Source organism: Mirounga angustirostris, unplaced genomic scaffold (assembly GCF_029215605.1).
Source record: "Mirounga angustirostris isolate CCGP_5_RB_7025 unplaced genomic scaffold, mMirAng1.0.hap1 SCAF_5, whole genome shotgun sequence".
Taxonomy (NCBI): domain Eukaryota; kingdom Metazoa; phylum Chordata; class Mammalia; order Carnivora; family Phocidae; genus Mirounga; species Mirounga angustirostris.
In genome coordinates, this window is record NW_026991713.1 from 161703233 (window position 1) to 161729557 (window position 26325).

The window sequence follows — 26325 nt, forward strand, 5'->3', positions numbered from 1 at the left end:
CCAGTCTCCTCATCTATAAGACATAGTAATCTCCACCTAATAGGGTTCTTAAGATAATTACATAGTACAGAGGAGTTTCAGGGCCCCAGAAAATGCCTGACACGCCCCTGGTGAGCAGTGACAAAGACCCTCTCCTTGAACTAACTTTAGCAGGCTCTTCTGAATCCCTTTTTTCTGACGAGGCCTTGACCTTGGGCACTGTCCTTGGCTTGTTGAGTCCAGTTTTAGCAAGAATCCTTTGGGTCAGTTCAGCAAAAATCCCCCACCTCTGATATCTGATCAAATTCATTATTCTCTACCCTTGATATCTTATCACTCTGGCCTGTGTAGTCGGTTTAACAGAATTCCCCTTACCCCTTGTGCGTCTTCTTAGTAATTTCCCATCCACTGACCTAGACCCTGCTCCTTGGCTATAAATCTGCACTTGTCTTTGTTATATTTGGAGTTGTGCCCCACGTCTCCCTATCACGAGCCCCCGTTGCAGAGGTATGTAGTCAGTCTGCCTTACCACTTTTGACAGGTGTCATGAATTTTTTTTTTTTTTTTTGGATAACCATAAAATGAATTCCCTTCCCTTTCCTCCTTGGACTCCTGACCCAGTGTGAGCAGAACTTTCTACTGAGTCTGTTAAACGCTTCAAAAGGCCTGAGTCCCTGGAGGCCACAGGTAGCATGCTCAAAACCAAAACCCTCAGGGATGCCCACACCACTCGGGGTCAGGGCAGCGCCGGCAGGAATGATTCCGGCCTCCCCACTGAAACCCAGGACCTTCTCACACCCACGGGCCGTGGATGCAGCCCTTGGGGGTTCAAATTTAGGATCTGTGACTTTCCCAAAGCACAAGGATTTGGCCACTTGATTTCGCTGGGCATTAGTTGACCGCTCTGTAAACCAGGAAAACGAATCATGTTCACTGTACGGTTCAGATGAAACAGTGGATGCGCAGCTGACTAGCCCACGAAGTTATCAGAGCTGAGGAGTCGCAGGTGTGCCCGACTTGGGAAGAGAAACCGAGCAAGGGGCCCCCACCCAGGCTTGCCGCCGCCACCCGCAGGCCTTCGGAAACAGGACTGGGCGGGGCCGCGGCATCGATCACTCGGCGCTCGACTAGGCACTCCGCGCTGATCAGACGAGCACTGAGCGATCGATACCGCGGCAAAGCCTGACTACTCGGAGAAGGAGAGGGCCGGAGTGTTCCGACCAAACGGAACAGCTTGTCGCCAGCCTCCGGGGACTCGACACAGCCCAAACTCGAGACAGGTGAGCTTGAGCAACTCCAGAGGGCGGGCGGCTCTGGCTCTGTTGAAGCGAAGGGGAGGACTGCGCAGGCGCTGTGTTAAAGGCGAAGCGGGAGGAAAAGACGGCCTCGCGCGTGCGCCTGGGAGAGCCCCGGGGCAGCTCTCCAAAGTAGCGAAAGTGGGGTGTGAATGGGGAGGGAAAACAGTGCTGGCGCATGCGCCCTGAGAAGGCCGTTTAGCGGCTCTCCAGCTTTCCTGCGCTGCAGGGGGGAGGGGGGAGGCCCCCGCGCGTTCTTGATGCTCGCTTTACGCTTGTAATTTCGTTTTGCGCATGCGTAAAGCCAGCTCAGCCTGTGTGGGCCTGCGCAGTTCTTGGGGGGGGGGGGGGTGACCCCGTCGGTGCAAATGTAGGGCGCCTGCGCGAGTTTTTATTTCCTCCGTGACGGTACCGGCAGGTGCCTTCATGCTGTTGCTCTCGGACCGAACATCTCTGTCACCGGCCTGGAGGGGGGCAGGCTACAAACCGAATGTGGGCCGCGAGCAGGGAAGCCCCGGGAAGGGAGGGGGTGTGAGGCCTCGGGTGGAGCGTTGGTGTGGGGGACCTGAAGGACAGGGATTTCTAGTTTGATAGGAGTTAACGCTGAGCATCGGTGTCGCGTTATGCACCTCGCGTTAGAATCCAGCAGAGGTAAGTCGCCGTGCTCAGCAGGCCCAAGGTCAGGGGGTAGGCAGGTGTTGGGGCCACACCGACGGCCCGAACCCGAGACAGCGTGGCCCTTAGAATGGCAGACGTACTCTTGCGCCAGTGAATAAAGCTTTCCAAATATTTCCAAACCTCTCTGGAAAGTTTTACGAAGCTCCCTAGAAAGCTCTTGTTTTTTGCACAACTTTCGTGGACTAATGCCACAATAAAATTGGAGAGATTTCGGGGCGCCTGGGTGGCTCAGTCGTTAAGCGTCTGCCTTCGGCTCAGGTCATGATCCCAGGGTCCTGGGATGGAGTCCCGCATGGGGCTTCCAGCTCCGCCCTGCTGCTCCCTCTCCCACTCCCCCTGCTTGTGTTCCCTCTCTCGCAGTGTCTCTGTCAAATAAATAAAATCTTTTTTAAAAATGGGAGAGATTTCAAAAGTAACTCGGTAGCCTGTTCCCAGAAAGCCTGATAGAGGCTTCTATTCCGGAAGGCACCGGTGGGAGGCTTCTCATGACCAGCATGCCGCCCTCGGGGCTGTTGTTTCGGGTCAGCCTGAGACCTTTGTGGGGCTCCTGGCGGGGGCCGCTTTCAGAAGGCCCACCTGATACCCTCTGTGAATCCCGGTGAGATTGTCCAAGAAGCCATTTCTCCCAACCAATTTAAAGACTACTCTGGGAGCTGCTTTAGGTTTTTAAAGATAATTAAAGAGAATTCTGGGATGACAATGGTGGCTTCCTTGGGAGGCTTTCTTTTGTAACTAACAGAAGCCACTTGGGCTGTTCACTAACGAAAGACCAGCTTACTTAAATAATGTGCTCTATCTGGATGGTGAATTTAGGAAGTCGGGACCAGGGTCCATGCTGGCTGTCGTATGTAGCCTATACTTGGCTCCTCTGTTTAATACAACCAACAAGAAGCCTTTCATGAAGTTCGCATTAGGTTGATTTACAAAGCCCAAACAAAAGGCACTCGGAGAGGTTAGTTCTTACAACCTTTATGTGACCCCCATGCCAAGAATATCCTTTCGTGCATCAACAAAAAGGCCTTTTATAAGAGAAGCCATTCTTGCAATCTTGCAAAATGAGATTGCAAGATGAGAAGCTATTTTATGCAATCTGTACCTTACCTTCCCCTGAAAGCTGTCTCATGTCACGAAACCAGTACATGGGGCGCTCTGAAAGGTCAGTTTACAAAGTCAGGACTCAAGAGCACCCCGCTCTTTCTGTACCTGACACCTGAACCCTCACTTCCTTCAAAAAAAGCCTTCTATGACCAGCAACAAGTCTCTAGGCTGATACCTGTGGAGTTCTAGGAGACTGACTTTAATGTGATGATATAGGGCCCCTCAGGCTTTTTCATGATTAGGGTGACCATAGGTCTCAGTTGGCTTGGAATAACCCTAATTTCTCACTTGTCCAGTCCTAAATATTAGATACATTAAACACTGAAATTTATATATATACAAAAGAAAGTTACTAAGAGCACTCCCAGTACTCAGCTTGTGTAAAATGAAATTCCTACTTGCAGAAATGAAAGTTCCAGGCAATGAAAAACAACATTGGAGAAAATGATGAGAATAAAAAATTTTACAAGAGAAAAATTTTATACCAAGCCAAAAAAGGGGGGAGTGGGTCCTATATATAGATAGCATCCTGGTTTGTCAGAAATACCCTATAGTTCACTTTCCTACACCTGACCACCAGAAGGCTGTTTAGATCACCTCTGCTTATGCCCTTTCCTCGTATGTGGAACTCTGGGAGGCCAATTTGAAGACCAGTCTACACCACCACTCTGAAAGACTTTCACACAGTTTATTTTTGACTCCCTCTTCTGGAAAGCTGTTTAGCATAACCTTTTATAAAAGGCAATTCAGTGAGCAGCTCTAGGAAGCCAGTCAATAAAGCCAGGCCACAAGGCTACTCTGGCTGATGCCTTCGTCTGGGAAACTGTTTAATATAATTATCAAGAAGCCTTTTTCGTCAGACCAGTACATGGGCGATGCTAGAAGGCTGATTTGTAAAGCCAGGAGTTGAGACCACTTAGAGAGGGGTTTCATGGAGCCTATAGCTCACATTCAGTGGAGGGCCAGGTCGCAGGGCTGGGTGTGCAGGCCACTGCTTACAGCCCACGTGAGGCTACCTGCTCTGGAAGATCGTTTCATACAGTCAGCAAGAAGGTGTTTGACCCAGCCAGCGAAGGCCCTTTCTCCCCTGAGGCCACGTTCCGTGGTAACAGGAGCTAACGGGAGGGTTGGTTGGTAGAACCTATCCTGGTTCCTGGTGTTCTGAAGACACCATGGGAGATAGATTGGTTTGTAAAATAAGACAGAGCCTGGGTTTCATCTGGCCCCCAGACAAGGGCCCAGTGTGTAGGCAAGCCTATTTTTGGAACCTTTCGTTAGTCCTTTAGAAGACTGTTTCACGTAGTAGGATGTGGCTCCTCCCCCAAAGGCTGGCTGATACGGCAACCGTTTAAAAGGCAAAGGTTCTGAGAAGCCCTAAGATTAAGATTACTCAGATAATGACCAGCCTGCCACCTCCCCATGCATAGTTGCTTCATGCTGCCAACATAAGGTCTTCTGGGAGGCCAGTGGTTTGGGGTTTGTTTTTGTTTTTTTAAGATTTTTAAGTAATCTCTACATGCAACGTGGGGCTCAGACTCACAACCCCGAGCTCAAGAGTGCCACACTCCACTGACTGAGCCAGCCAGGCGCCAGGGAGGCTACTGTTTTAAGATCAGTCGTGAAGCCCTTCGGGAGGCCATTCAAGAGGCTAATACGAGTCAATCTGAAAAATCATTTTGAAAACAAACTCAGCTATCCTGAAATGTCCTCCTCTGGAAGACTTTGTCATATAGTGTTAACATAAGTATCTCTGAAGACCTTTTTGTAAGGCCATTCACTGAGAAACTCTAGACTAGAAATTAGTTACTAAAGCTACTTTAGGTGGCTAAGAAGAGACTGTTTTGTGCAGGCCCTCTCCCAGAAGGCTATTTCACATGGCCATCTATAGGGGCCCTCTCCAAAGCCGGCTTGCAAAGCCACACATAGGCTGCCTGAGGAGGCTGGTTTATGGAGACCAAACACAAGACCGCCTTGGGAAGCCAGTTTGTGAAGCAGCCCGCGAGGCCACCTGTAGAGGTTTGCTTTGGAAGGGCCTTCGTGAGCTCTATGAAGGGCTGTTTGGTGAGGTCAGTTTGCAAAATCTGTAATCTGCATCCCAGGGAACCAGTTGATGGCCCCTTTAAAATCGTCTGGGAAGCCATTTTTTAAGGCCACTAAGAGACCAGTTTACGAAGCTGGTACATAAGGCTCCAGTGGAAGCCATTTTTATAGTAAGGCAAAGAGGTGGTCTGCGGGGAGGCTTTTTTATAGACCTTTGTGAGAAGCCAGGATATGAAGCCTCTGAGGTCTTTTGGATACCCGAGACTTCTCGAGGTTGCTTCCTAAGACACATGAGTCACTCTGAGGGGGACGGGCCATGGAGCCACCGAGGGAGGCCAGCTGATGGGTTCACATGCATTTTTGTGGGTGGGTAGTAGATATGGCCATGCTGGAAGGTTGGACTGTGAAGCCCTCCCAGGAAGGCTGTTCATTAGGCCAACACAAGACATTTACAAATTTTCTAGGAGGCTAGAGCTAGAAATCATCCTGGCAGGCGAGGGTCAGGCCCCTCGAGGCTCTCAGTCCCATCATTCACTGGAGGGCCAGCTGGGAGGGATACCCCTTGTGCACCAAGGACCAAGCTAGGAGACAAAGGTCCAAAAACGGATTCAGTCCTCACCCCCGAAGCTGAAGAGTGTTCTGCGTAGACACTACCACGTACTGTGTAGTTTTGGACAAGTTGCTTAATCTCCCAAATCTTTGTTCATATCTGTAAAACCACACATCATGGGATTAGGAGGAATATATTAGGTAATCTACATAAAACATGGAACATTGGCCCAGCACATAGGAAAGTCACTTCATTTTTCCCTGGACTTTGGTTTCTTCATCAGCCAAAGAGGATGGGGTTGTGGGGAGAATGATCATATACTTCCCTCTCCACTTAATGGCCCCGAGAGGTACAAATCAAAGGAGAGGGAGAGGAAAGGTGAGGGAACTGTGGAAAGACGGCAGGACTGAGAACAACTCTATGTTATTGCTGTAACTTGGGGACACACCCAGGAAGAGGTACTTCAAACATAATGACGCACAAGAAAGATGGGTCCTTTCCTTCCGTGAAGTGATGGGATTTTCTCATCTGTTAAGTGGAAATAATAACTCCTCCTTTACAGATTTTTCTTGAGTTAAGCAACCCAGACTCCCAGCTTCATCATGGGCTGGCTGGAGATGGCGTGGCTCCGTTCCTTCACTTGTAAGATCATGGAAGTGGGGGCCAGACAGCCTGAGTTTTAAATCTCTCGATCACCTCTTCCCAGCCGAGTGCTTTGGACAAGTCATTTAACTTCTCTGCTTTAGCTTCCTTACCTGTGAAATGAGGATGATGATACTTTCTTAGAGTTTCTGTAAGAATTAAAAAGCCCCTGGAGCATACCTGGCTTACAGTAAATACCCCAGTATGTTCTTGGCGTCACAGGGTCATTATGAGAGTTGGCGAGGTAATCATGCAATACTGTCAGTATTCTACTTGCTGTTACTCATGAGTTGGGGAGAAATGAGCTAACATGGAGCCCAGAGGTAGGGATGGGGCTGTCCAGCCTACCTTTAGGGACCATACCTCTAGCATTCATATGTCTTCACTTCCCTATCTACTGCTGACTTCTTCATACACATTGGTGCTAAAGGAAGCCATGTTTTTTCTTCCCGTTCTGTTGGGTGAGTTACAGTTGAGTCCCAGAGTGTCAGGGAAATCTGGATAGGGGTGTTTATTAGTTATCTACTGCTGTACAACAGATCACCATAAACTTAGTTGCTTAAAACAACATGTATTTATTAGTTTCTTTGGGTCAAGAGTCTGGGTGTGGCTTAGATGGGTCCTGTGCGGCAGCAACCTCTTTGACCTCAGCCGCAGCAACTTCTTCCTAGAAACATTGCCAAAGGCAAGGGAAGCAAGGGCAAAAATGAACTATTGAGACCTCATCAAGATAAAAAGCTTTTGCACAGCAAAAGAAACAGTCAACAAAACCAAAAGACAACCTACTGAACGGGAGAAGATATTTGCAAATGACATAACAGATAAAGGGCTAGCATCCAAAATCTATAAAGAACTTCTTAAACTCAACACCCAAAGAACAAATGATCCAATCAAGAAATGGGCAGAAGACATGAACAGACATTTTTCCAAAGAAGACATCCAAACGGCCAACAGACACATGAAAAAGTGCTCAACATCGCTCAGCATCAGGGAAACCCAAGTCAAAACCTCAATGAGATATCACCTCACACCAGTCAGAGTGGCTAAAATTAACAAGCCAGGAAACGACAGATGTTGGCGGGGATGCAGAGAAAGGGGAACCCTCCTGCACTGTTGGTGGGAATGCAAGCTGGTGCAGCCACACTGGAAAACAGTATGGAGGTTCTTCAAAAAGTTGGAAATAGAGCTACCATACGATCCAGCAATTGCACTACTGGGTATTTACCCCAAAGATACAAATGTAGGGATCCAAAGTGGTATGTGCACCCCGATGTTTATAGCAGCAATGTCCACAATAGCCAAACTGTGGAAAGAGCCAAGATGTCCATCGACAGATGAATGAATAAAGAAGATGTGGTATATATATATATATATATATATATATACAATGGAATATTATGCAGCCATCAAAAGGAATGAAATCTTGCCATTTGCAATAACGTGCATGGAAATGGAGAGTGTTATGCTGAGCAAAATATGTCAATCAGAGAAAGACATGTATCATATGACCTCACTGATATGAGGAATTCTTAATCTCAGGAAACAGAGTTGCTGGAGTAGGGGGGTTGGGAGGGATGGGGCGGCTGGGCGATAGACATTGGGGAGGGTATGTGCTATGGTGAGTGCTGTGAATTGTGTAAGACTGTTGAATCACAGATCTGTACCTCTGAAACAATACATTATATGTTAAAAAAAAAAAAAGGAAGAAGAAGAAGAAGATAGCAGGAGGGGAAGAATGAAGGGGGGGAAATCGGAGGGGGGGATGAACCATGAGAGAAGATGGACTCTGAAAAACAAACTGAGGGTTCTAGAGGGGAGGGGGGTGGGAGGATGGGTTAGCCTGGTAATGGGGTATTAAAGAGGGCACATATTGAATGGAGTACTGGGTGTTACACACAAACAATGAATCATGGAACACTACATCAAAAACTAATGATGTAATGTATGGTGAGTAACATAACATTAAAAAAAAAAAAAGACGGGTCCTGTGCATCAGGATCTCACAAGGCTCTGATTATGGTGTCAGGGAGGACGAAGTTCTTATCCAAAGTCTCAACTGGACAAGGATCTAACCCCTGTGGTTGTTGGAACAATTCAGTTCCTGGAGGCTGTTGGACCGAGGGCCTCAGTTCCTAGCTTGCTGTTGGCTCTAAGCCCCATCATCTGTTTGCCATGTGGACCTCTCCAACATGGCCACTTGCTTCATCAGTGCATGCAAGCCAGGAAGGCAGTTGGGAGAGTCTGCTAGCCGCAGAAGTTACAATCTCCTGTATCCTGATCAAGGGGCATCCCATCACCTTTGCCATCTTAGGCCAAAAGGAAGAAAAGGAAAAAACCACATGTATCAAACTTGCACACCTGTTGGTTGAAGCAAGTCATAATGGTTTTCTATTGCTGCTATGACAAATTACTGCAGACTTGGTGGCTTACAGTTCTCTAGGTTAGAAGTTCAACATGGGACTGACAGGGCTAAAATCAAGGTCTCGACAGGGCAGCATTCCTTTTTGGAAGCTCCGGGGGAAAATCCATTTCCTTGCCTGTCCAGCTTCTAGAGGCTTCCACATCCCTTGATTTGTGACCTCCCCCCCACCCATCTTCAAAGCCAGCAACACTGCATCTCTCTGGCCCTTCTGCAATCACCTCTCCCTCTGACGCTGACTTACCCAGGAAAGATTCCTTCAAGGACTCCTGTACTAAGTTGGGCCCACCCACATGATCCAGGATGGTCTTCCCATCTCAAGGTCCTTATTCCTTTTTTTTTTTTTTTTAAGATTTTATTTATTTATTTGACAGAGAGAGAGATAGCGAGAGCAGGGACACAAGCCCGGGGAGTGGGAGAGGGAGAAGCAGGCTTCCCGCTGAGCAGGGAGCCCGATGCGGGACTCAATCCCAGGACCCTGGGATCATGACCTGAGCCGAAGGCAGACGCTTAATGACTGAGCCACCCAGGCGCCCCAAGGTCCTTATTCCTAATGGCATTTGCAAAGGCCATTATTCTGTCTACTCACTCAGTGATAGGTCCTGCCCATGCTCGGGAGGAGGGAGTTGGATAAGGGTGTTAGTAACAGGAGGCAGGGACCATTGAGGAACTGGGGCTTTCTCCCCCTCATCGGGAGTGAGGCACCTGATGCAGCTTCATCACAGGCAAGTCTTCATTCTTGCCTTCACTATCCACTGGGGGATGTTGGGTGACCGTGACTTCTGTGTGCCAAGTAGGGTTCTCTGAATGTTAACCAAAGAAGCCAACCCTGGTTGACATAAGGAAGAAGACATTTCTTGGAGGGCTGGTGGGGCCACAGAACGAATGGAAAGCTAGAAAGCTGCACTTGGAAAAGAACAAAAAGAAAAGTGGCTCTGTGATCTAGGAATCAGGGACGATCACTGTGGGGCCCTAGCAAGAACAGTCTGGTCCGGAAACAGCCAGTGGGAGACAACAAAGAGCCGTCTCCAGTCCAGTTAATCACAGTACAAGTTATTTTTGGCTTATGAGGCATTCCAGCATGGGTATATATGCCTGGTTGGGTGGCTTCTGTGGCTCTGTCATCCCTTAGGGCCTCAGAGTCCCTTCACTTCCAGCCAGTGGGTAGGGAAAGCGTGAAAAATCCTCTAGGAGGTGAGCGCAGGCCAGACCTGGAAGTGGCTCTGTCACACATTCACGTTAGCTACCACTTGGTGGCATGGTCACATCTCATTGCAAGGAAAACCTGGAAATGTAGTCTGTGTGCCCAGGAAGAAGATGAACTGGATTTTGGGGAGTTTGAAGCAAGGGTGTGTTTTTGTCAATAAAGTTTTATTGGAACGTGGCCATGCCCATTTGTTTACATACCGGACACGCTGCATTGGCAGAACAGTCACAGCGGTGACTGTCCCACCTGCCAGGCCCGAAATGTGGACTGTCTGGCCCTCTACAGAAGGAGTCTGCTGAGCCCTAGAGCAGTCTGCAAAAAGCACGAAGGTCCCTATTTCTTGGCATCCAATGAGATAGGGGATATAACAGCTGTTAGTACACCTAGCGCAGAGCAGCATGGGTGAGTAATCGATTGCGGGCAATTACGAACCCGCTAGAATCTACTCACATATTAGTACCTCTGCATTAGGACCGGCCTTCCATCCATATATAATGCCACCAAAAGCACCAACTATGATGTTTGTCCTTTCTCTGTAGGTTTTATGTATTTCCAGGTTTCTTCCTGCAAAGCTAAGATCTCATTCCTTCAGGAGCCTTCATTGAGTGCCTGATGTGAGCCAGACTCCAGGGAAATGTAGAGAAATGAGACCTGTTCTTGCCCTGGAGAAGCTCCCCAGCTAGCATCAGAGAGACAGACATGTAGGCCGGTACTCGGAGTACGTTTGGGACAAGAGCAGTTAAAGAAAGTCAAGAGCTATTCCAACACAAAATGCTGTCTGAGGGTCCTGGCAGGCTTCCCATAGGGGATCATTGAGGATGGGCCTTAAAGGTTGGATAGGAGTTTGCCAGAGAGGCAGGGTGTCAGAGGCATTCCAGACAAGGACAGTACGTGTTCCTATCTGAGCAAACATTTATCCGGTGCCCATGGCGAGCCTGGTCCTGTGCCAGGCCCCCAATGTAGCAGTGACCCCAGACAGATGAGGGCCTCACCCGCAGAGTTTATGCCCAGCCGAAGAAGACCACTGTAGAATCATGACCCATGAGATGCCGTGAGAAAGGACACATGTGAGAAACTGTGGGAACCTGGAAGGGAGGAAGTCTGTGTGGTCTCTCTGTCTTTGGAAAATAACTTTATATAGTTTTTACTTTTATATTTTATCACTTTTTAATTATTTTATTTTTTTCATCATGATAGGTGCACTCCTTAATCCCCATCACATATTTCACCCATCCCTCCCTCCACTCCCCTCTGGTAACCATCAGTTTGTTCTTTTTAGTTAAGAGTCTGCTCCTTGGTTTCTCTCTCTCTCTCTTCCTTTGTTTGTTTGCTTTGTTTCTTAAATATCACATGAGTGAGATCATATGATAATTGTCTTTCTCTGACTTATTTCACTTAGTATTATACTCTCTAGCTCCATCCACATCATTGCAAATGGCAAGATTTCATTTTTTATGGTTGAGTAATATTCTGTCTCCCCCGCCACACACACACACACACACATCACTTCACATCTTTATCCATTCATCAATCGATGGACATGTGGGCTGCTTCCATAGTTCACCTGTTGTAAATAATGCTGCAATAAACATAGGGATGCATGTATTCCTTTGAATTAGTGTTTTTGTATTTTGGGGGGTAGATACCCAGGAGTATGATTACTAGGTTGTAGGGTAGTTCTGTTTGTAATTTTTTGAGGAACCTCCATACTCTTTTCCAGGGTGGCTGTTACCCTGTACCAGTTTGCATTCCCACCACCTTGGGAATGGACGAGGGTTCCCCTTTCTCCTCATCCTCGCCCACACTTGTTGTTTCTTGTGTTGTTGATCTTAACCATTCTGACAGGTTGAGGTAAAATCTCCTTGTGGTTTTGATTTGCATTTCCCTGATGATGAGGGATATTGAGCATCTTTTCATATGTCTGCTGGCCATTTGGATGTCTTCTTTTAGAGAAATGACTGTTCATGTCTTCTGCCCATTTTTGAATTGGGTTATTTGTTTTTTGAGTGTTGAGTTGTGTCAGTTCTTTATAGATTTTGGATCCTAACCCTTTTTGGACATGTCATTTGCAAATATCTTCTCCCGTTCCATAGGTTGAGTTTTAATATATATTTTTTAAACTCTCAGTGGTTGACATTTTGGCCACTGGATGTCATCACAGATCTAGCTCCCCCTGGCCCCAGTTTGATTTTATGAAAATCTACAAATGTGCGTATTTAGGTGTGCAACATGGTGTTTTGCTCTAACTGTTCTTTCTTCCCCCACCACCTTTATCAGGCTAGGCTGGCAGAGGGCCCGATGGCTGAAGACCACCGAGAGCCCCTGGCAGGAGCCGGCGCCCTCCGGGAGACCCTCCGGGCACTCCTGCCCCACACGAAGGAGGAGCTGGTGCCAGAGCTCGGGGAGAAGGTAGAGCGCAGCGTGGTGCGGCTCCTGTGGGAGGCCGCCGAGCTGTTCTGCGGGGGCTGCTGGAGGGAGTGTCTGCAGGCCAGCGAGGCCATCCTGGACTACTCCTGGGAGAAACTCAACACGGGCCCGTGGCAGGACGTCCACAAGGACTGGCGCCGTGTCTACGCCTTCGGCTGCCTCCTGAAGGCCGTGTGTCTGTTCGAGGAGCCTGGGGATGCCCCCGCAGTGGCCGCAGCCCTGAAGGCCTGTGACATGGGCCTGCTGATGGGGGCGGCCATCCATGGGGACATCCTCATTAAAGTCGCCGCCGTCCTCCAGGCGCACCTCCCCTCGGGAAAGAGGCCCGGCCCAGGCCCGGCCCAGGAGCAACCCAGCATGAAGGTATCTAGGTGGGATTGTCGCCTGCCACACCTCACATGCCACCCACAGCTCAGTTTTTTCTAGAAGGGAGGAGTCAGCTGTCCCCAGGGGTGAGGCCTCACAGCGTGCTGACCTCTGGCGGAAAATAGCATCTCGGCGGATTTAGAAATGGAACGGCCCAGTCTGTTTTCTCAGTTCCCCCCCCCCACACACACACTTTCGGCAAAAGCAGTGCCCTTTCAGGAGAGAGGGAGGGTGGAGGCTCTGTGGCGCCAAGAGCGGCAGCTCGAAGGGCTCGTGTGGGCCAGAGCCGTGGGCAGCCGTGGCCCGCTCCTTCTGGCCTGTTCTTGGTCAGCTGGCTGAGGTGTCACCCACTTTCCGGGCTGCCTCGCCCCCGGTGCTGTGGAGTTGGGGCGAGCTGCTACCTCCAGCAGCCTCCTGGTCCCGTGGCTGGTCGGTCCCGCCCTTGAGGTCCTGGCCTGGGGGTTCCTGGTACTTGGGGGCGCGAAGCACACTGCGCAGAGCTGAGGGCGGTGGCAGACAGGGAGTCAGGCCCCAGCGCTGGTGTGCAGCCCTCAGCCACGACACCTCTGGGCATGTCTGGTCGCTGGGAGGAAATAGGTCTGTGACACGAGCACGTGGGAAAATGTTGCATCTCACCTGTGGTTTAAAAAGAAAAAGGCAAGAACGGGGAAGCAGCCATTGTTGGCCGTGAAATCCTCAGAGGAGGTTTCCTGTGATACCCTGTGCCGCCGAGGACACCAGGGGGCCGCGGGCATGGCGTGTGGGTTGAGCCTTCACGGGGCAGGGCAGACATGCCTGTGCCCTTCGACCCAGGGGTTGCACTTCTCTTTCCCACGCCAGGTCTGCGCCAAGGGAACGTGGAGGTGGCCCCGCACCCTAGATGGTGCTCCCGGCGTGGGTGGCGTCGGGCAGTGTGTGTAGCTGAGGGGGGAGAGCTCACACTCTGGAGTCGGCCTGCCGGAGTCGGCCAAGGGCCTGGGCCCCTCCATGTCCCCATTCCCATACCTATAAGGGGGGTTTGCTCAGCGGCTCTCTGGAGCCCAGGCGGTGGTCCAGATGTGCCAGGCGCTGAGGGTATGATACAGAAGGGCCCGTTCTCCTGGAGCCTGGGTTCTAGGAGGCTGTAGAAGAACGTCTTCTCTCGCGCGGTGAGGCTCCCCTGTCTCCTGTGGGTCGTGGACAGAGTGGTTCCCGCCAAGGCCGTGAAGAGGGGGGAAGGCAGCTTCGCTCACACAGGGTGGTCAGGGAGGCCTCTGATGAGGGCAGGTGTGACAACCAAAGCAGAGGGTATACAGGCCAAGAACAGGCAAGTGGGAGGCCTTGCACCCGGCCCGCGGGGACAGAGGGAGCGGACCCCCACCCACCGGTGATCCTGGGCGCTCTACATGGGATGTCTCTCCCAGTAACGTGACAGGTGAGCAAACTGAGGCCCGAGGGAGTGACTGGCTCAGGTCACTTGGCTGACAGGTGGTTGAGGAAGTCCTGGCGCAGAGGCTCCCACGACCTCGCCGGGGCTGTGACCTGCTTTAGCTGGGCTGCCCATCCCTCACGTCCCTGCTGGGCATCAGAAGCTGGGCCAGGAACACGTGGTCACGGGACAGGGTCCTTTGACACCAGATGGCGTTTGGGGTGGTGACTTTTCCTCTCTTGCGGAGTTTCTGTCTGTACGTTCCTTTTATAATCGAACAGACCCTTGAACTGGTAAAGAAAAAGGTCTGGGTGTCACCAGAATGAAGAGGAGGAGGGGGATGCAGGGACAGTGCTAACACGTATGGCGCTGTCATCAGTAACGGAGTAAGCTAGCCTGCAGGGACACAGACGCCCAGCCCAGCGCCTCAGATGGTCACTTCTCGGCGCTTTGATTTTTAAACAGAAAGCGAGGGAAGACCCTGTTTCAGTTCCGGATGTGGCGTTGGAGAGACCGGTCCCCCGGCTTCGCTGTCCGTCCCTCCAGCATTTCAGGAAGCAGTTTCTGGTTCCCGGGAGGCCTGTGATCCTGGAAGGCGTGGCGGACCAGTGGCCGTGCATGACGAAGTGGAGGTGGGTGGCTCTGCCTGATCCAGCCCCCCGCCCCCACCCGGGGACTCCCCGATTCCGTCTCCCTTCGTCCCAAGGAAATGCAGCCTCGCATGCACATCCCGACCGTCCCTGCGTGGATCACTCGGGGTTAACCGGGGATTACAGGCGCAGTGCGCCAAGTTCGTGGCAGAGATGGAAAGGTCCGTACTTCCACAGCTCACTGCTCTAAGCCGGTTCTAGTGAGTGCTCGCCTCGTGCGGCGTGAAGTCTGTTAAAGCCATTTTGCACGATCTGAGGTGTCCCCTGGACCTTCCCAGGGGCCCTGAGGCCTAAGAGCAGAAGAACGAACCCGAGACACGGCCCCTCCCCTGCAGGCAGGGCTCCTGGGCTTGTTCCCTCCTCCCATCTGCTCCGATTCGTGGTGGTGACAGCAGGTCAGGCCACTGGGCGGTGGCCGGCATGCCGAAGCTGTGGAAAGGAGCAGGGGTCTCTGAGGACGATGGATCGGCTCCCCTGTCTCCCGTGGGTCATGGACGGAGTGGTTCCCGCCAAGGCCGTGAAGAGTACCGGCCGCTGGGGCCATCGTCCCGCAAACATTCATTACGGGTCTTACTATGGGCCAGCCGCCACGATCGGCTCGTGCTGTATTTTCTCTCTCTGTCCTCCCCATTCCCATCCCGTGGGACAGGTATCGTCATCACCCTAGCTTACCAGTGGGCAGAGGTCCCCGGCCGGTCACAGGCAGGGCCAGGCCGCCCGAGCTCAGAAGCCAGCGCCCCCGCCGTGCCGTCTGCTGTTTGCTCGGAGGTCTCTGAGCTCAGAGACAAGGTGAGCGGAGAAAGAACTGGGAGGCTTTCGGCCAGCAGGGCGATAGAACCACCCAGCAAGAAGCTTGGCAAACCAGCCTCCCCGGATCTCTCTGCAGTGGTATCAGTGGGCTCGTCACCCCACATGTCGGTGCCCGAGTGCCCCCCACCGGTGAAGAGTGGGTAACAGCAGTCTCTCTCCCCGTGGGGCTGTGTGGAGACCAGAGGCCAGTGTGGCCGAGTGCCCGGCAGGTCTTAGCCAAAGCGACAGTGGTGACCATACGTATCTGTCTTCTAGTTTGGAGTATATCCAAGACATTGCCGGCTGCCGAACTGTCCCGGTGGAAGTCGGTTCCAGGTACACGGACGAGGACTGGTCGCAGACGCTCATGACGGTCAATGAGTTCATCAGCAGATACATCAGGAGTGAGGTACGTCATTGTGCCTCCTCCCCCGCAGCGTTTACGGTGGGAGCTCGCGGGACATCTGGGAGCTGCAGGATGAGGATTCGGAGGGGCTGGTAGGGGGGCCAGAGTGAGGAAGGCCAGCTGCAGGGCATGCGGAACGCTGACTCATTTCAGGTCTTTTTTTTGGTACAATTCAGTGGTGTTTTGTTTTTTTTTTTTAGTGTCTTTGTAAGATTTTGCACCCATCCCCACTATCTAATTCCAGAACATTCTCATCACTCCCCAAGAAATGCCATAGCCATGAGCAGTCACTTCCTCTTCTGCTATAGACAACCCCTAATCTGCTCTATGTTTCCATGGATTTCCCAATTCTGGACTTGGCGTAGAAACGGAATTGGACAGTCTGTGGCCTTCTGTGTCTAGCTGCTGTCGGCATCGCACTCTCGGGGTTCCCTGCTGTGGCTGGGTAATATCCCGGGGTGTGGACACCCCGCATTTTGTTTATCGTCAGCTGATGGCCGGTCAGGTGGTCTACACTGGCTGGTGTGAAAAGCGCCACTGGGAACGTTCCCGTCCAAGTTTCTCTGTGTGGACGTATGTTTTCGTTCTTCTCGGGTATATATGAGATGCCCAATCGCCGGGTCACAAAATGTTTGACCGTTTTGAGGAACCGCCAGACGGTTTCCAAAAGCAGCAGTGCTGTATTCTCGTGTCAGATTATTCACAGTAAGGGCCGGGGGTGGCTTCCCCTTCCTGAGGCCCGAACAGTTCCTCTGGGCTCAGAAGGGAAGCCCGCACGTGGCGCATGGACCCTTACGGGGAGGGGACGTCCACCCAGCCTCGGCAGTCCCGGCCGTCTTCCTGGCCCGGAGAGCAGAGCCCTTCCCGAGGGAGGTCGGGGAATTTCAAATCCGTGGTCTGCGATTGTTCCACACACTTTCTAGCAACTCACACCCAAGGCAGCCCCAGGCCCAGCCCCTGGAAAGTTCTGATTCGGTTTCATCTGGGTCTGCTGCAGTCCAAGGGCCTGGGGGGTGACCATGCTGGCTGATAGTTTGAAACACAGAAGAGTAAACCACAGAAAGCTCTGAGCACAGCATGGTCAGCGCCCGGCTAACCTGAGTTAGCATCTTTGGGCCAGAATCCCCGTGACCGCAGAGATCACACAGATCCGGCCCTGCCCGCCACAGAACCCCAGGTCTGGCTTGTTGTGACTTTTCGAGTCATCAGGAAGAGAAAGGAGTGAGGGAGAGGGCTGGAAGCAGAGAAAGTCTTGAGGGATTCTAGAGAGAAGCCTCCATCTCCTTCAACATAATAGTCTGGAGTATATCCAAGACATTGCCAGCTGCCGAACTGTCCCGGTGGAAGTTGGTTCCAGGTACACGGACGAGGACTGGTCGCAGACGCTCGTGACGGTCAATGAGTTCATCAGCAGAGCCTGGGAGACCCAGGCCGGCGGGGCTCTGGCTATGGTGGGGGGCCTGGCGGCCAGCCTCCCGTGTACTCCACCCCCAGCGGCCCTTCCAGAGCCTGCGCCACCCCCCAAGAAGGCCTGGAGCCTCGTGGAGCCCAGTTTGTAAGGCACCGATCTTTCCATCCGTCTGATGGCAGAGATGTTCACAAGATGATCATCTCTGGGGAGTGCAGCCGGGGTGCAGGAAATGGGTGCTCACAGTTGTGCTGGGAAGTCAGTACATGGTTAATTTTGGGGAAATAAGCTGGCAGAAGCTACTAGAATTTAAGATGCACACACTCCTTGACTCAGTTGTTCTGTTTTTGGGAGGACATAAATATAAGGACCAGAATATTAGGCTGTTTATGGAAACACTGGCTAAATAACCTGACTGTCCACCAGCAGGGGGTGATTGAATTCACGGGGTGTCCTGCCTATAAAACATGTATCTGTCAAAAAAAAAAAAAATGAGGCAGATCTGTACGTACTCACCTGAGGAGATACTCATGAGGTTGTCATTAAATGAAACAAAGATTTCCAAGTAATACATATGATACCATTCCATTTTTATTTATAAAAGAAATCCTCATGGGTGTACAGCCTCTTCATTTTCATGGGGGGAAACTGAGCCTGGGGCATCCCTACAGAGGCGGCCCCAGATCCTGAGTCTCCCTGGGGCCCAGCGCTGCCCGCAAGAGGGAGAGCATCACCGATGTTCGCCCCTGGGGCACAGAGGGGCCCAAGGGGGACGGGACGCACCTGCCAGCTGGCTGCCCGTGGCTGGGGCGCACCCGGTGCCAAGAGCGAGCGGAACAGCGCCTGGAGGGTGCTCCTTATGGCCAACCAGGCTTTTTCTGTGTCGCTTCCGGTTTTCCTTCCACGGATCAGTCGAGGGACGTCGGGTACCTCGCGCAGCACCAGCTCTTTGACCAGGTAAGTCTGAGACCACGCTCCTCTGTCCTTGACCCTGCCACCTTCTCCCACCTCCCTTCCTGGGCTCCGAGCCACAGAGGGCTGGAAAGGCTCTAGCAGCCTCTTGGGCCACCCACGGGGGTGGCGCCCGTGTCCCCCTCACCAGCGGGCAGCAGGTGGCGAGCGGGAGACTGGGCGTGCCGACCTCAGGGCCCCAAGCCTGGGGTCGGGGGGGTGAGGAGGCCACGGCATCGGAAGGAGGTGGCCCCAGCGAAGTGGAAGCAGTTGTGGTCGGATGTAGAGGAATGGGTCCTAGGGAGCCGAGTGAGGGCGGCAGGCTCTGACCCGACCCGGAAAGAGCAGGTCCCTGCTGTCCTTGACCGTGGGTTTTCCAGGGGGGTTCCCGGCACCGTCCTTAGCCCATCTCAGCTGTCAGCTCACGAGGCCGTCTCCCCCCAGCTGGGCCTGTGTGCTCCTGGCAGGGGCCGGATTCAGTTCCTCTGGGTCCCCAGCCCTGGTTGGCCAGACTGAAGACCCTCAGGACAGACTGCTTGAAGGCTGAAGGCGGAGGGGGTCTCAGGCTGAGGCTGAGAGGAGGAGCGGGGTCCAGCCAGGCCGGAGGCAGGAGGACATTGCAGGGAGAGGCACCTCATGCACTGAGGCTCAGGGGTGCACTCTGGAGTGGGCCCCCTGTGCTGGGTGCATCCACCTGCCTGGGAGATGTGTTCAGAAGAGCAGAGCGAGAAGGCAAAGAGGGAGGCTGGGCCCCAACTGGGCGAGCCTTGAAGGTCAGACCAAGAACTTGGATTTATCTGCAAGGCAGCAGGGAGCCCTGGGAGGTTTCTGAGCAGGAGGATCCCAGTAAGAGGAGGTATTCCGGGGAGATCCATCAGGAGAGACTGGGGTGGGGGCAGGGCAGAAGTCCTGCTCCGGCTTTCTCCGTCACTGTCACCGGTCAGCCCTAAGAAGGGAGCATGACAGGGTGGCCCCACCAGCGCCCCGGGAGCTGACAGAAATGCAGGATGGCTCCCAGCCCCCACCCCGGCAGCACGTGTCCCGTGCACCTGTTACCCGGCGCCCCGAGCACATGGTGAGGAGGGGGTCACGACACGCTGGTGGGACCCCGGGGGCTGCCTGGCTGTGGGGAAGTGAGAAAGCGAGGATGCGCCGTGGGCAGAGGGAGCTCCGCTCTGGTGAGGACAGGAGGTGCCCCAGAAGATGAACAGTGCTTGTGCGTGGTCACATGGTGTGCGGTTTTTCCTGTTCTTCTCTGCAATTTGCAAAGCATCTAGAACGAGCCCGTATGCTCATCATCATGAGAAAAAATAGACTTTATTTTTAAATGTAGACACAACAAGGGAACAAAGTGAAGTGGAACCCGATTGCCTTCCGAGTTTTCAGAGCCATCTGGTTAGGCTGAAACAACCTGACAGCTTATCCCAGGGAGGTCACTGAACAGTTTCCTTCTGTCCACCCCCTGCCCTGTCCCCCCACTCACTTCACTCTGTTCTGGGAGCGGGGGGCCGGAATGCTGCCCCGGGCCTGGGCTTCCTCGTGAGCCCCTCTGCACCCTGCTCTGGGTCCGGCCCTGGGGAGGGCAGGGTAAGGAAGAGCTGCCCCTCCCGTCCCAGTGGACCTGAAATCCAAGTACATCAGCTGGTGACGAGCGCCCCCAGGAGAAGAACAGAGGCAGCCTTGTGGCGGTGGCTCTGGGGAGCCCAGGGGCAGGGAAGGCGTCTCCAGGAGGTGAGACTTCAGTGGCGACCTCGAAGATGAGCAGCCTCCAGCCATGGGGCGGATGTTTTGCCCATTTTTTTTATTGGGTCGTTTGTCTTTTGAGTGTTAGAGGAGTCCTCTGTATACGTTCTGGGTCTAAGCTAGTTGTCTAGTGTAAGAGCCGTATTTGATGTCAATCCTTAACTTTCTTCTTTTGTCTAAAAGGAGACGAGGGGGGCATGCCAGCAAGGGGGGGAGCAGGAGCGGACATGCCCCTTGAGCGGGGCTGGAGCCGAGTGCCTGGGGTTGGGGGGGGCGGGGAAGAAGCAGGTGGGGCTGGAAGAGGAAGGATGGTCTTTCCCATGCCTGGGGCCGCGTGGGAGGGTTGGGGGCCTTCTCAGATGGCCGAGGCCCAGTCCTGGAGGGGAATGGAAGGTGGGCGGGTGGGGCAGCGGGGAGACCCCCAGGAGGCTGCTGCCGTGGTCCAGGGGGAGCTGATGCCCGGGGAAGCGGACAGCTTCCAGCCTGGTGCCAGCTGCCAGCACCTGCACACAGGTGGCTGGGCGAGGCCGCGGGAAAGGGAGCAGTCAAGGAAAACTTTAGACTTGAGACCCGAGTGCCCGGTCAGTGGAGCCGAGGGATCCAGGAGGGACTTCGCTGGTGTCTCGGCCAGACTACAGACACTGTGGTGGGGCCCAGCAGGAATGCCCGGGCAGGGCAGCACCTGGCCTGGGCGGGGATGGGGAGTTATGCCCCGAAGGGGGAGATCTGGCTCAGTCAGGGCCCGAACCACAGCCAAGGTCTGCCGGGTCTGCCCCTGGGCTAGGGCTACTCTCACTGCCCGTCCTGACAGGGGACCCAGGTCCAGTTGGGGCTGTCCCAGCCCCCAAGAGCCTGCGCACCCAAAATTAAAGGGGCCAGAGTGGGTGGGAGCTGGGTGGGCTGCGCTCTCTTTCCCAGGCCTCCCGAATTAGGACTTTAGATCCTGCCTCCTGCCCTCTCCGAAGGAAAGGGGGAGTCTAGCGAGCAGGCCCCTACTGTGCCATCCCAAGTGACCAGCCTGTCCCCTGAACTTGGTCACACCTCCCGTGGGCCCAGGTAAACTCGCCTCCCTGTCCTAGGGCAGCCATTTTCGATTTTACTAGAACAAGAGGAAGCAGTGTGAGAAGCAGAAGGCAAAGTGCCCAATTGTTTTTAAGACGAACCAAGACCTTAAAGACATTTTGCCTTTTGGAGGGCCACCTGGATCTTTCTCTCGGGTCCCCAGAGGTGTGTTTTCACCTCTGCTGCCCAGAGTGCCACCTGGCAGGCCCCCGCACTGCTTTGTGGGGCCTTCTCTGCCTCCACGAAGCCCAGTGGCTCCCACCTGAAACCTCTTGCCCAAAAACCTCTTACTGACTTTTCTCCCAGGGGCCCCATGTTGTGGGAGATTGTGGCCACCACACTAGGCCTCCCTTTAATTATCGGTCACATGATGGGAGTATTCCTTCTCTTGGGGGGGTGGTCTCTGAATCCGTGGCCAGTGGCCAGTGGCCAGTGGTTCTCACCATTTGACCAACCAGTCACAGTCCAGAAACCCTGATGATGTCATCAGGGACCAATCAGCTTCCGAGCGTCCCAGCAGGAAGCAGCTGTGTGTGACCGAGCCTCGTGGTGATGGAGAAGCAGGAGGTTCCCAGAGGCCTTTGGCATCTCCTGCCACCCCCCACCCTACCGGCCACCCCACGGGCCGACAGGACAGGGGACCCCAGACTGGGAACTTGTACGTTAGCCCAGAGCAGTGGACACAGCCGCATTTCTCTACTTCTGCACAGGCTGTTTGAGACAGAACAGCCTGAGGTCCCTGCAGGGAGAACATTCCAGCCATTCCCAAGGATCCATCAGTGGCTTCTTGGCCAGCACCCTGAACTTGGAGCAGTTATGACTGAAAGATGGCGAAAGCCTGCCTGCAGCTGCCCCTTCAGAGCAGGGAGACGTCCCTCTCCAGATACCTGAGGAAAGTAGCCAAGGGGTGCCCCCCACCGCCACCCATTAGGGACCAGGCGTCGGTTTCTGTGGAATTTCCCCGAGCCGCCGAGCCACCTGCCCCGGCAGCAGGCAGTCTTCGAGGCTTGGGGCTGCGGGGGCCATGGAGGCCTGGCCTCCGTGGGAGAGAACCAGCGTCTGATGGGCCTTCAGAAGGCCCGGCCGGGGATACATCCAGGGGAGCGGGCCCGCGGCCCCCTCCCCGGGGTGTCCGGACCCCTCACCAGCCCTGAGCGGGGGTGCTGGGGCCCTTCTGCGGGGTGCAGCCCCAGCGGGGCCCTCTGAAGGCCCAGCCAGGGAGCGGGGAGGACGCAGGGCTAGAAGCAAACTCCAGAGGGGACACCATGCTTGCTGTCTGAAAGCACCTCTTGTCGGCGGGTCAGGGACGGCAGCCGGGGCGGGGAGCCAACAGCACCTCCCTTGTATCGAACTCATTTCTACATAGTGTCTGGTTTTTGCCCTTTGATTATTCATGTAGCTTATGTACCGGGATCCTTATTATGTTGAACCCTTGGGTACCACAGTGCAAAAGTTTCTCCCTTTATTGGCCTTTGGATTCATGAACGTATTTAAAATGTATGCACGGTGACTGCTTTCTCCTTAGTCCATTTTGGGGAATCTCCCTTTCCAGAGATTTGATAAATACCCAACCCCATTTTCTTTGTTTTTTTCTTTGATTTGATTTTCAAAAACGTGGCACTCTGCAGAACATTGCGAGCTGGTGTATTTTTAAGTGCAAAGCAGTGCTATCAGGTTTTCAAAAAGGAAACGAAGATAAAATGCACATGACAGGGAAACAAATCTGGAAATAAAATTATATGTAACTCTTTCCTAATGATTATATATTTATTTTTTCTTTCTTTTTTTAAAAAATTTTATGTATTTATTTACTTGAGAGAGAGAGCTTGCATAGTGGGAGGGGCAGAGGGAGAGGGACAAGCAGACTCCGTGCTGAGCACAGAGCCCAACATGGGGCCCGATCGCATGAGATCACAGCCTGAGGCGAAATCAAGAGTCGGACGCTCAACAGACTGAGCCACCCAGGTGTCCCTATATATTAATTTCTTCAGTTGGTTTTTCAATTCCCCCACAGTAAAACGCAGACGTAGTTTACTGAACCGGGATAAACAGGATCTCTCCGGGAGAGATCACACTGTAAAAAGGCAGTGTGTGTTTGGCCGTCCTGTGAGATGGTCCGTTGACTTTGGGGCTGGTGCGTCCCCGGCCGGGGCTCGGCCTTCCCACCTGTGCTCTGACCCCACAGATCCCAGAGCTGAAGCAGGACATCGGCATCCCGGACTACTGCTGCCTGGGCGACGGGGAGGAGGAAGAGATCACCATTAATGCCTGGTTTGGTCCCCAAGGAACCGTGTCCCCCCTTCATCAGGACCCTCAGCAGAACTTTCTGGTCCAGGTGGGAGTTGCTCCAGAGCGTCGGCCTTGTGCCTCCCCAGCCCGGCCCCGCACAGCCTGGCCACGTTACCCGTGTTTAAACACCAGAGAGACGGGTGTGGACAAAAATGAAATCAGAGGGACGGTACCAGGCCCCTCTGGGGCCCTCCTTCCGGCGGAGGCTGGTTCCAGGTGTGGTTCCGGGACCAGCAGCCCCTGGGATGGTGGCTGCGTCACTCGGGCAGAGCAGGGCCGTCTCGGGACGGAGTGAGTGCCCTCACACTGCGTGTCCTCTGCCTCCCCCGCCGCCCCCCTTCCATCAGAACCAGGCCGGTTTCCCCCTGCCAGCACCTCTCCCCAGACGAGGCACGGCTTCCTGGCCACTGGATGGTGTGTCCTGAGAACCTGACCCAGACAGGGAGCAGGTGTGCTTATTGCAAGGGGAGGGGCACCTGTTGTGAAACCACCTTATTTTTTGCAGGCAGAGGTTTAACAGATGAGAACGTTCTTCCAGCAGAGGCACTAGAGGGGCTGAGAGCTGGGCCCCGGAGCCACTGCTTGGTGTGAATGCCAGCCCTGTCACGATTCAGCCTGGTGACCTTGGGCCACTTGGCTAGCCTCTCTAGTTACTGATCCATAATATATTTGGAGGCTAAACCTATGCCTGGCCTGGAATGGGTGTGGCAGGGATGGGGCAGTCTGGGCGCAGGGAACAGCACGTGGAAAGGCGCAGAGAGGTGTGGGAGGCTGGTGGGTTCAGGGACCTGCGGTCCGCGGGGGGCAGCCGTGGTGCTGGGGGCAGCAGCTGAGTGACGAGTCACCGTCTCTCCAGGTGCTCGGCAGGAAGTACATCCGGCTGTATTCCCCGCAGGAGTCAGAGGCTTTATATGCGCACGAGACGCACCTTCTTCATAACACGAGCCAGGTGGGTGCTCGGGGACCCCGCGTGACGCTGCAGATTCTCCCACCCATCCCTGGAGACCAGGCAGGTGACCGCTCGGGTTTTCTTCAGGTTGACGTGGAGAATCCCGACCTGGAGAAGTTCCCCAAGTTTGCTGAGGCCCCGTTCCTGTCCTGCGTCCTGTCTCCCGGAGAGATCCTGTTTATCCCGGTTCAGTACTGGCATTACGTGCGGGCTCTGGACTTGAGCTTCTCCGTCAGCTTCTGGTGGTCGTAGCCAGGGTGCAAGGGTCCGAGACGCGTCCCCTGCTCCACACCCGGCCTGTGCCGGAGCCTTTGCTGGAGACCAGGCTGGGCGCTGGCCGGACACGGGGCGAGGGTGCAGCAAGGCGCACGCTCCGGGCCAGGTGCGTGCAGCAGAGGCAGGTGGGCCAGACCCCAGGAGGACGTCCCCGGCCGACACCCCGCCTGGAGACCCCGGGCATCGTGAGGCCTGAGGTGCTGGGGACACGGACCAGCAGTGTGCATGGCGTTAGGGGTGGGCTCTGAGGTCGGCTGCCTGGATTCATACCTGGCCCCTTGGCTTACTTGCTGTGGGAGAGGTGGGATGGATACCTCACTGTGTGTGTGTCTCCATGGGGAAAACAGGGCAGCTCGAGCACCCACCACGGAGAGTTTGAGAGGCAGTGTGCGGACAGAGCCCCGGCAGGTCCACGAGCATTAGCTGCTGTCTGATCTTAATAATTACTGTGATTGCCACCGACTTGTTTGTCATGACTGGCCTGACAGGACAGCCCCAACCCGCAGACTCTGGAGGAGGCGCTGGCCACGGGCGATGGTCCCTCTCGGCTTGCTCAGCCCAGCCCTGCCGGCAGCGGGAAGTCTGGGGAGGTTTCTGTTGTCATTATGCACGCACGGCCTGACAGGCGGCCATGGCCATCTCCTAGGCTGCATTTTCAACTGTGCCCCCTCCCAGCAGCCAGTCCCCGCACCATGAAACCACCCTCAGCGGTGCCCAGAAGCCCCCTCCTGCCCCTCGGTCTCATTCATTCCCCCCTTGCAGAGAGAGCCGTCCGCCCAGGGGAGCAGGTGGCCCTGCACGTCAGCTCCATGTCCCCGCAGTGCCAGGGCCCACAGGCTCCGGGGCCCCAGGGAAGACTCTGGCGGGCCAGGAACCAACGAGGTGCAGCTCCAGCAGCCGGGGCCTGGCTAGCACGCGGACCCTTGGGTAAGCGAGAGCAGGAGTGGGGAAGCGTCGGTGGGCAGCTGGACCCTAGCCGCTCGCCTCCTCTGCAAGCGGGCCAGGGCCTTTGAGCTTGATCACGCAGGGCTTGGGGCCCCGAGTTTGGGGCAGGGAGGCCATCAGTATATGCATGGAGCCGGCGGGGAGGCAGGGGCGCGGCGGGGGCACGCAGGGCAGAGGCAAAGGCCAGCTACTTGGGAGCGAAATGAGGGCTCTCTGCGGAGACTGCTTGTCCCCCATCTGGTGCTGTTAATAGTTCTTTGCCTAATCCGTCAGATGAAGAACTTACCCAGATATCCGCGCCGCTGAAGGTAGCGGGGCAGTAGGAAGGCCACTGGGCCTGGCACACTGGCTGTCAGGGACAAGTGGGCCGTAACTCGGGGGCCCGCCTGCATCTCCCTCAGGCCCCCCCAGCCGAGGGTGGCTGTAGCCTCTACGATCCGTCTCTCCCAGCTGGTGGCCCCGCTTCTGCTCCGAACGGCCGAGAGGACATGGCATTAAAACAGAACGCGGGGGCCTGGCCGCCTGCAGCAGCTGTCCCTTGTCAGGTGGCAGGATGGGGCAGAAGCCGAAATCTTTATGTGCCCTCTGGGCCGAGCTCCAAGGCCGCCGGCAACAGCGGGGCCGGAGGGCTGGCCTCAGCTCTGAGCAGCGCGGACTCGGGTCTGCCTGGAGGACGAGCGCCCGCCGGCTGTCCGCCGAGCCAACGAGGGGCGAGCCCGGGGCCACTGTCCCCGACCCGCCTGAGCTG

General features: G+C 54.4%; 1 protein-coding gene across 5 annotated transcripts; it reads left to right on the forward strand.

Moving 5' to 3' along the window:
• The first annotated feature begins 1109 nt into the window (after positions 1–1109).
• KDM8 (lysine demethylase 8) lies at positions 1110–25452 on the forward strand. Of its 5 annotated transcripts, none has more exons than XM_045875191.3 (8): positions 1110–1259; positions 12186–12698; positions 14575–14741; positions 15825–15957; positions 18275–18319; positions 23304–23453; positions 24264–24356; positions 24444–25452. In XM_045875191.3, exons 2-8 carry the CDS (start codon positions 12207–12209, stop codon positions 24606–24608), a joined length of 1245 nt encoding a protein of 414 aa, XP_045731147.2. In that variant the 5' UTR covers positions 1110–1259; positions 12186–12206; the 3' UTR covers positions 24609–25452. The 5 variants fall into 5 exon arrangements, with proteins under 5 accessions (XP_045731147.2, XP_064448945.1, XP_064448942.1 ...); XM_064592875.1 differs by having other exon boundaries at positions 24303–24356; XM_064592872.1 differs by having other exon boundaries at positions 24264–25452.
• Positions 25453–26325: the final 873 nt, after the last annotated feature.

Bases quoted from the DNA above. Each gene is read 5' to 3' on its own strand.
- KDM8 (XM_064592872.1), top strand. From the start codon at position 12,207: ATGGCTGAAGACCACCGAGAGCCCCTGGCAGGAGCCGGCGCCCTCCGG. The intron at 14,742-15,824 runs GTGGGTGGCTCT...TCTGTCTTCTAG, and splicing joins CCGTGCATGACGAAGTGGAG to TTTGGAGTATATCCAAGACA. The intron at 18,320-23,303 runs GTAAGTCTGAGA...CTGACCCCACAG, and splicing joins AGCACCAGCTCTTTGACCAG to ATCCCAGAGCTGAAGCAGGA.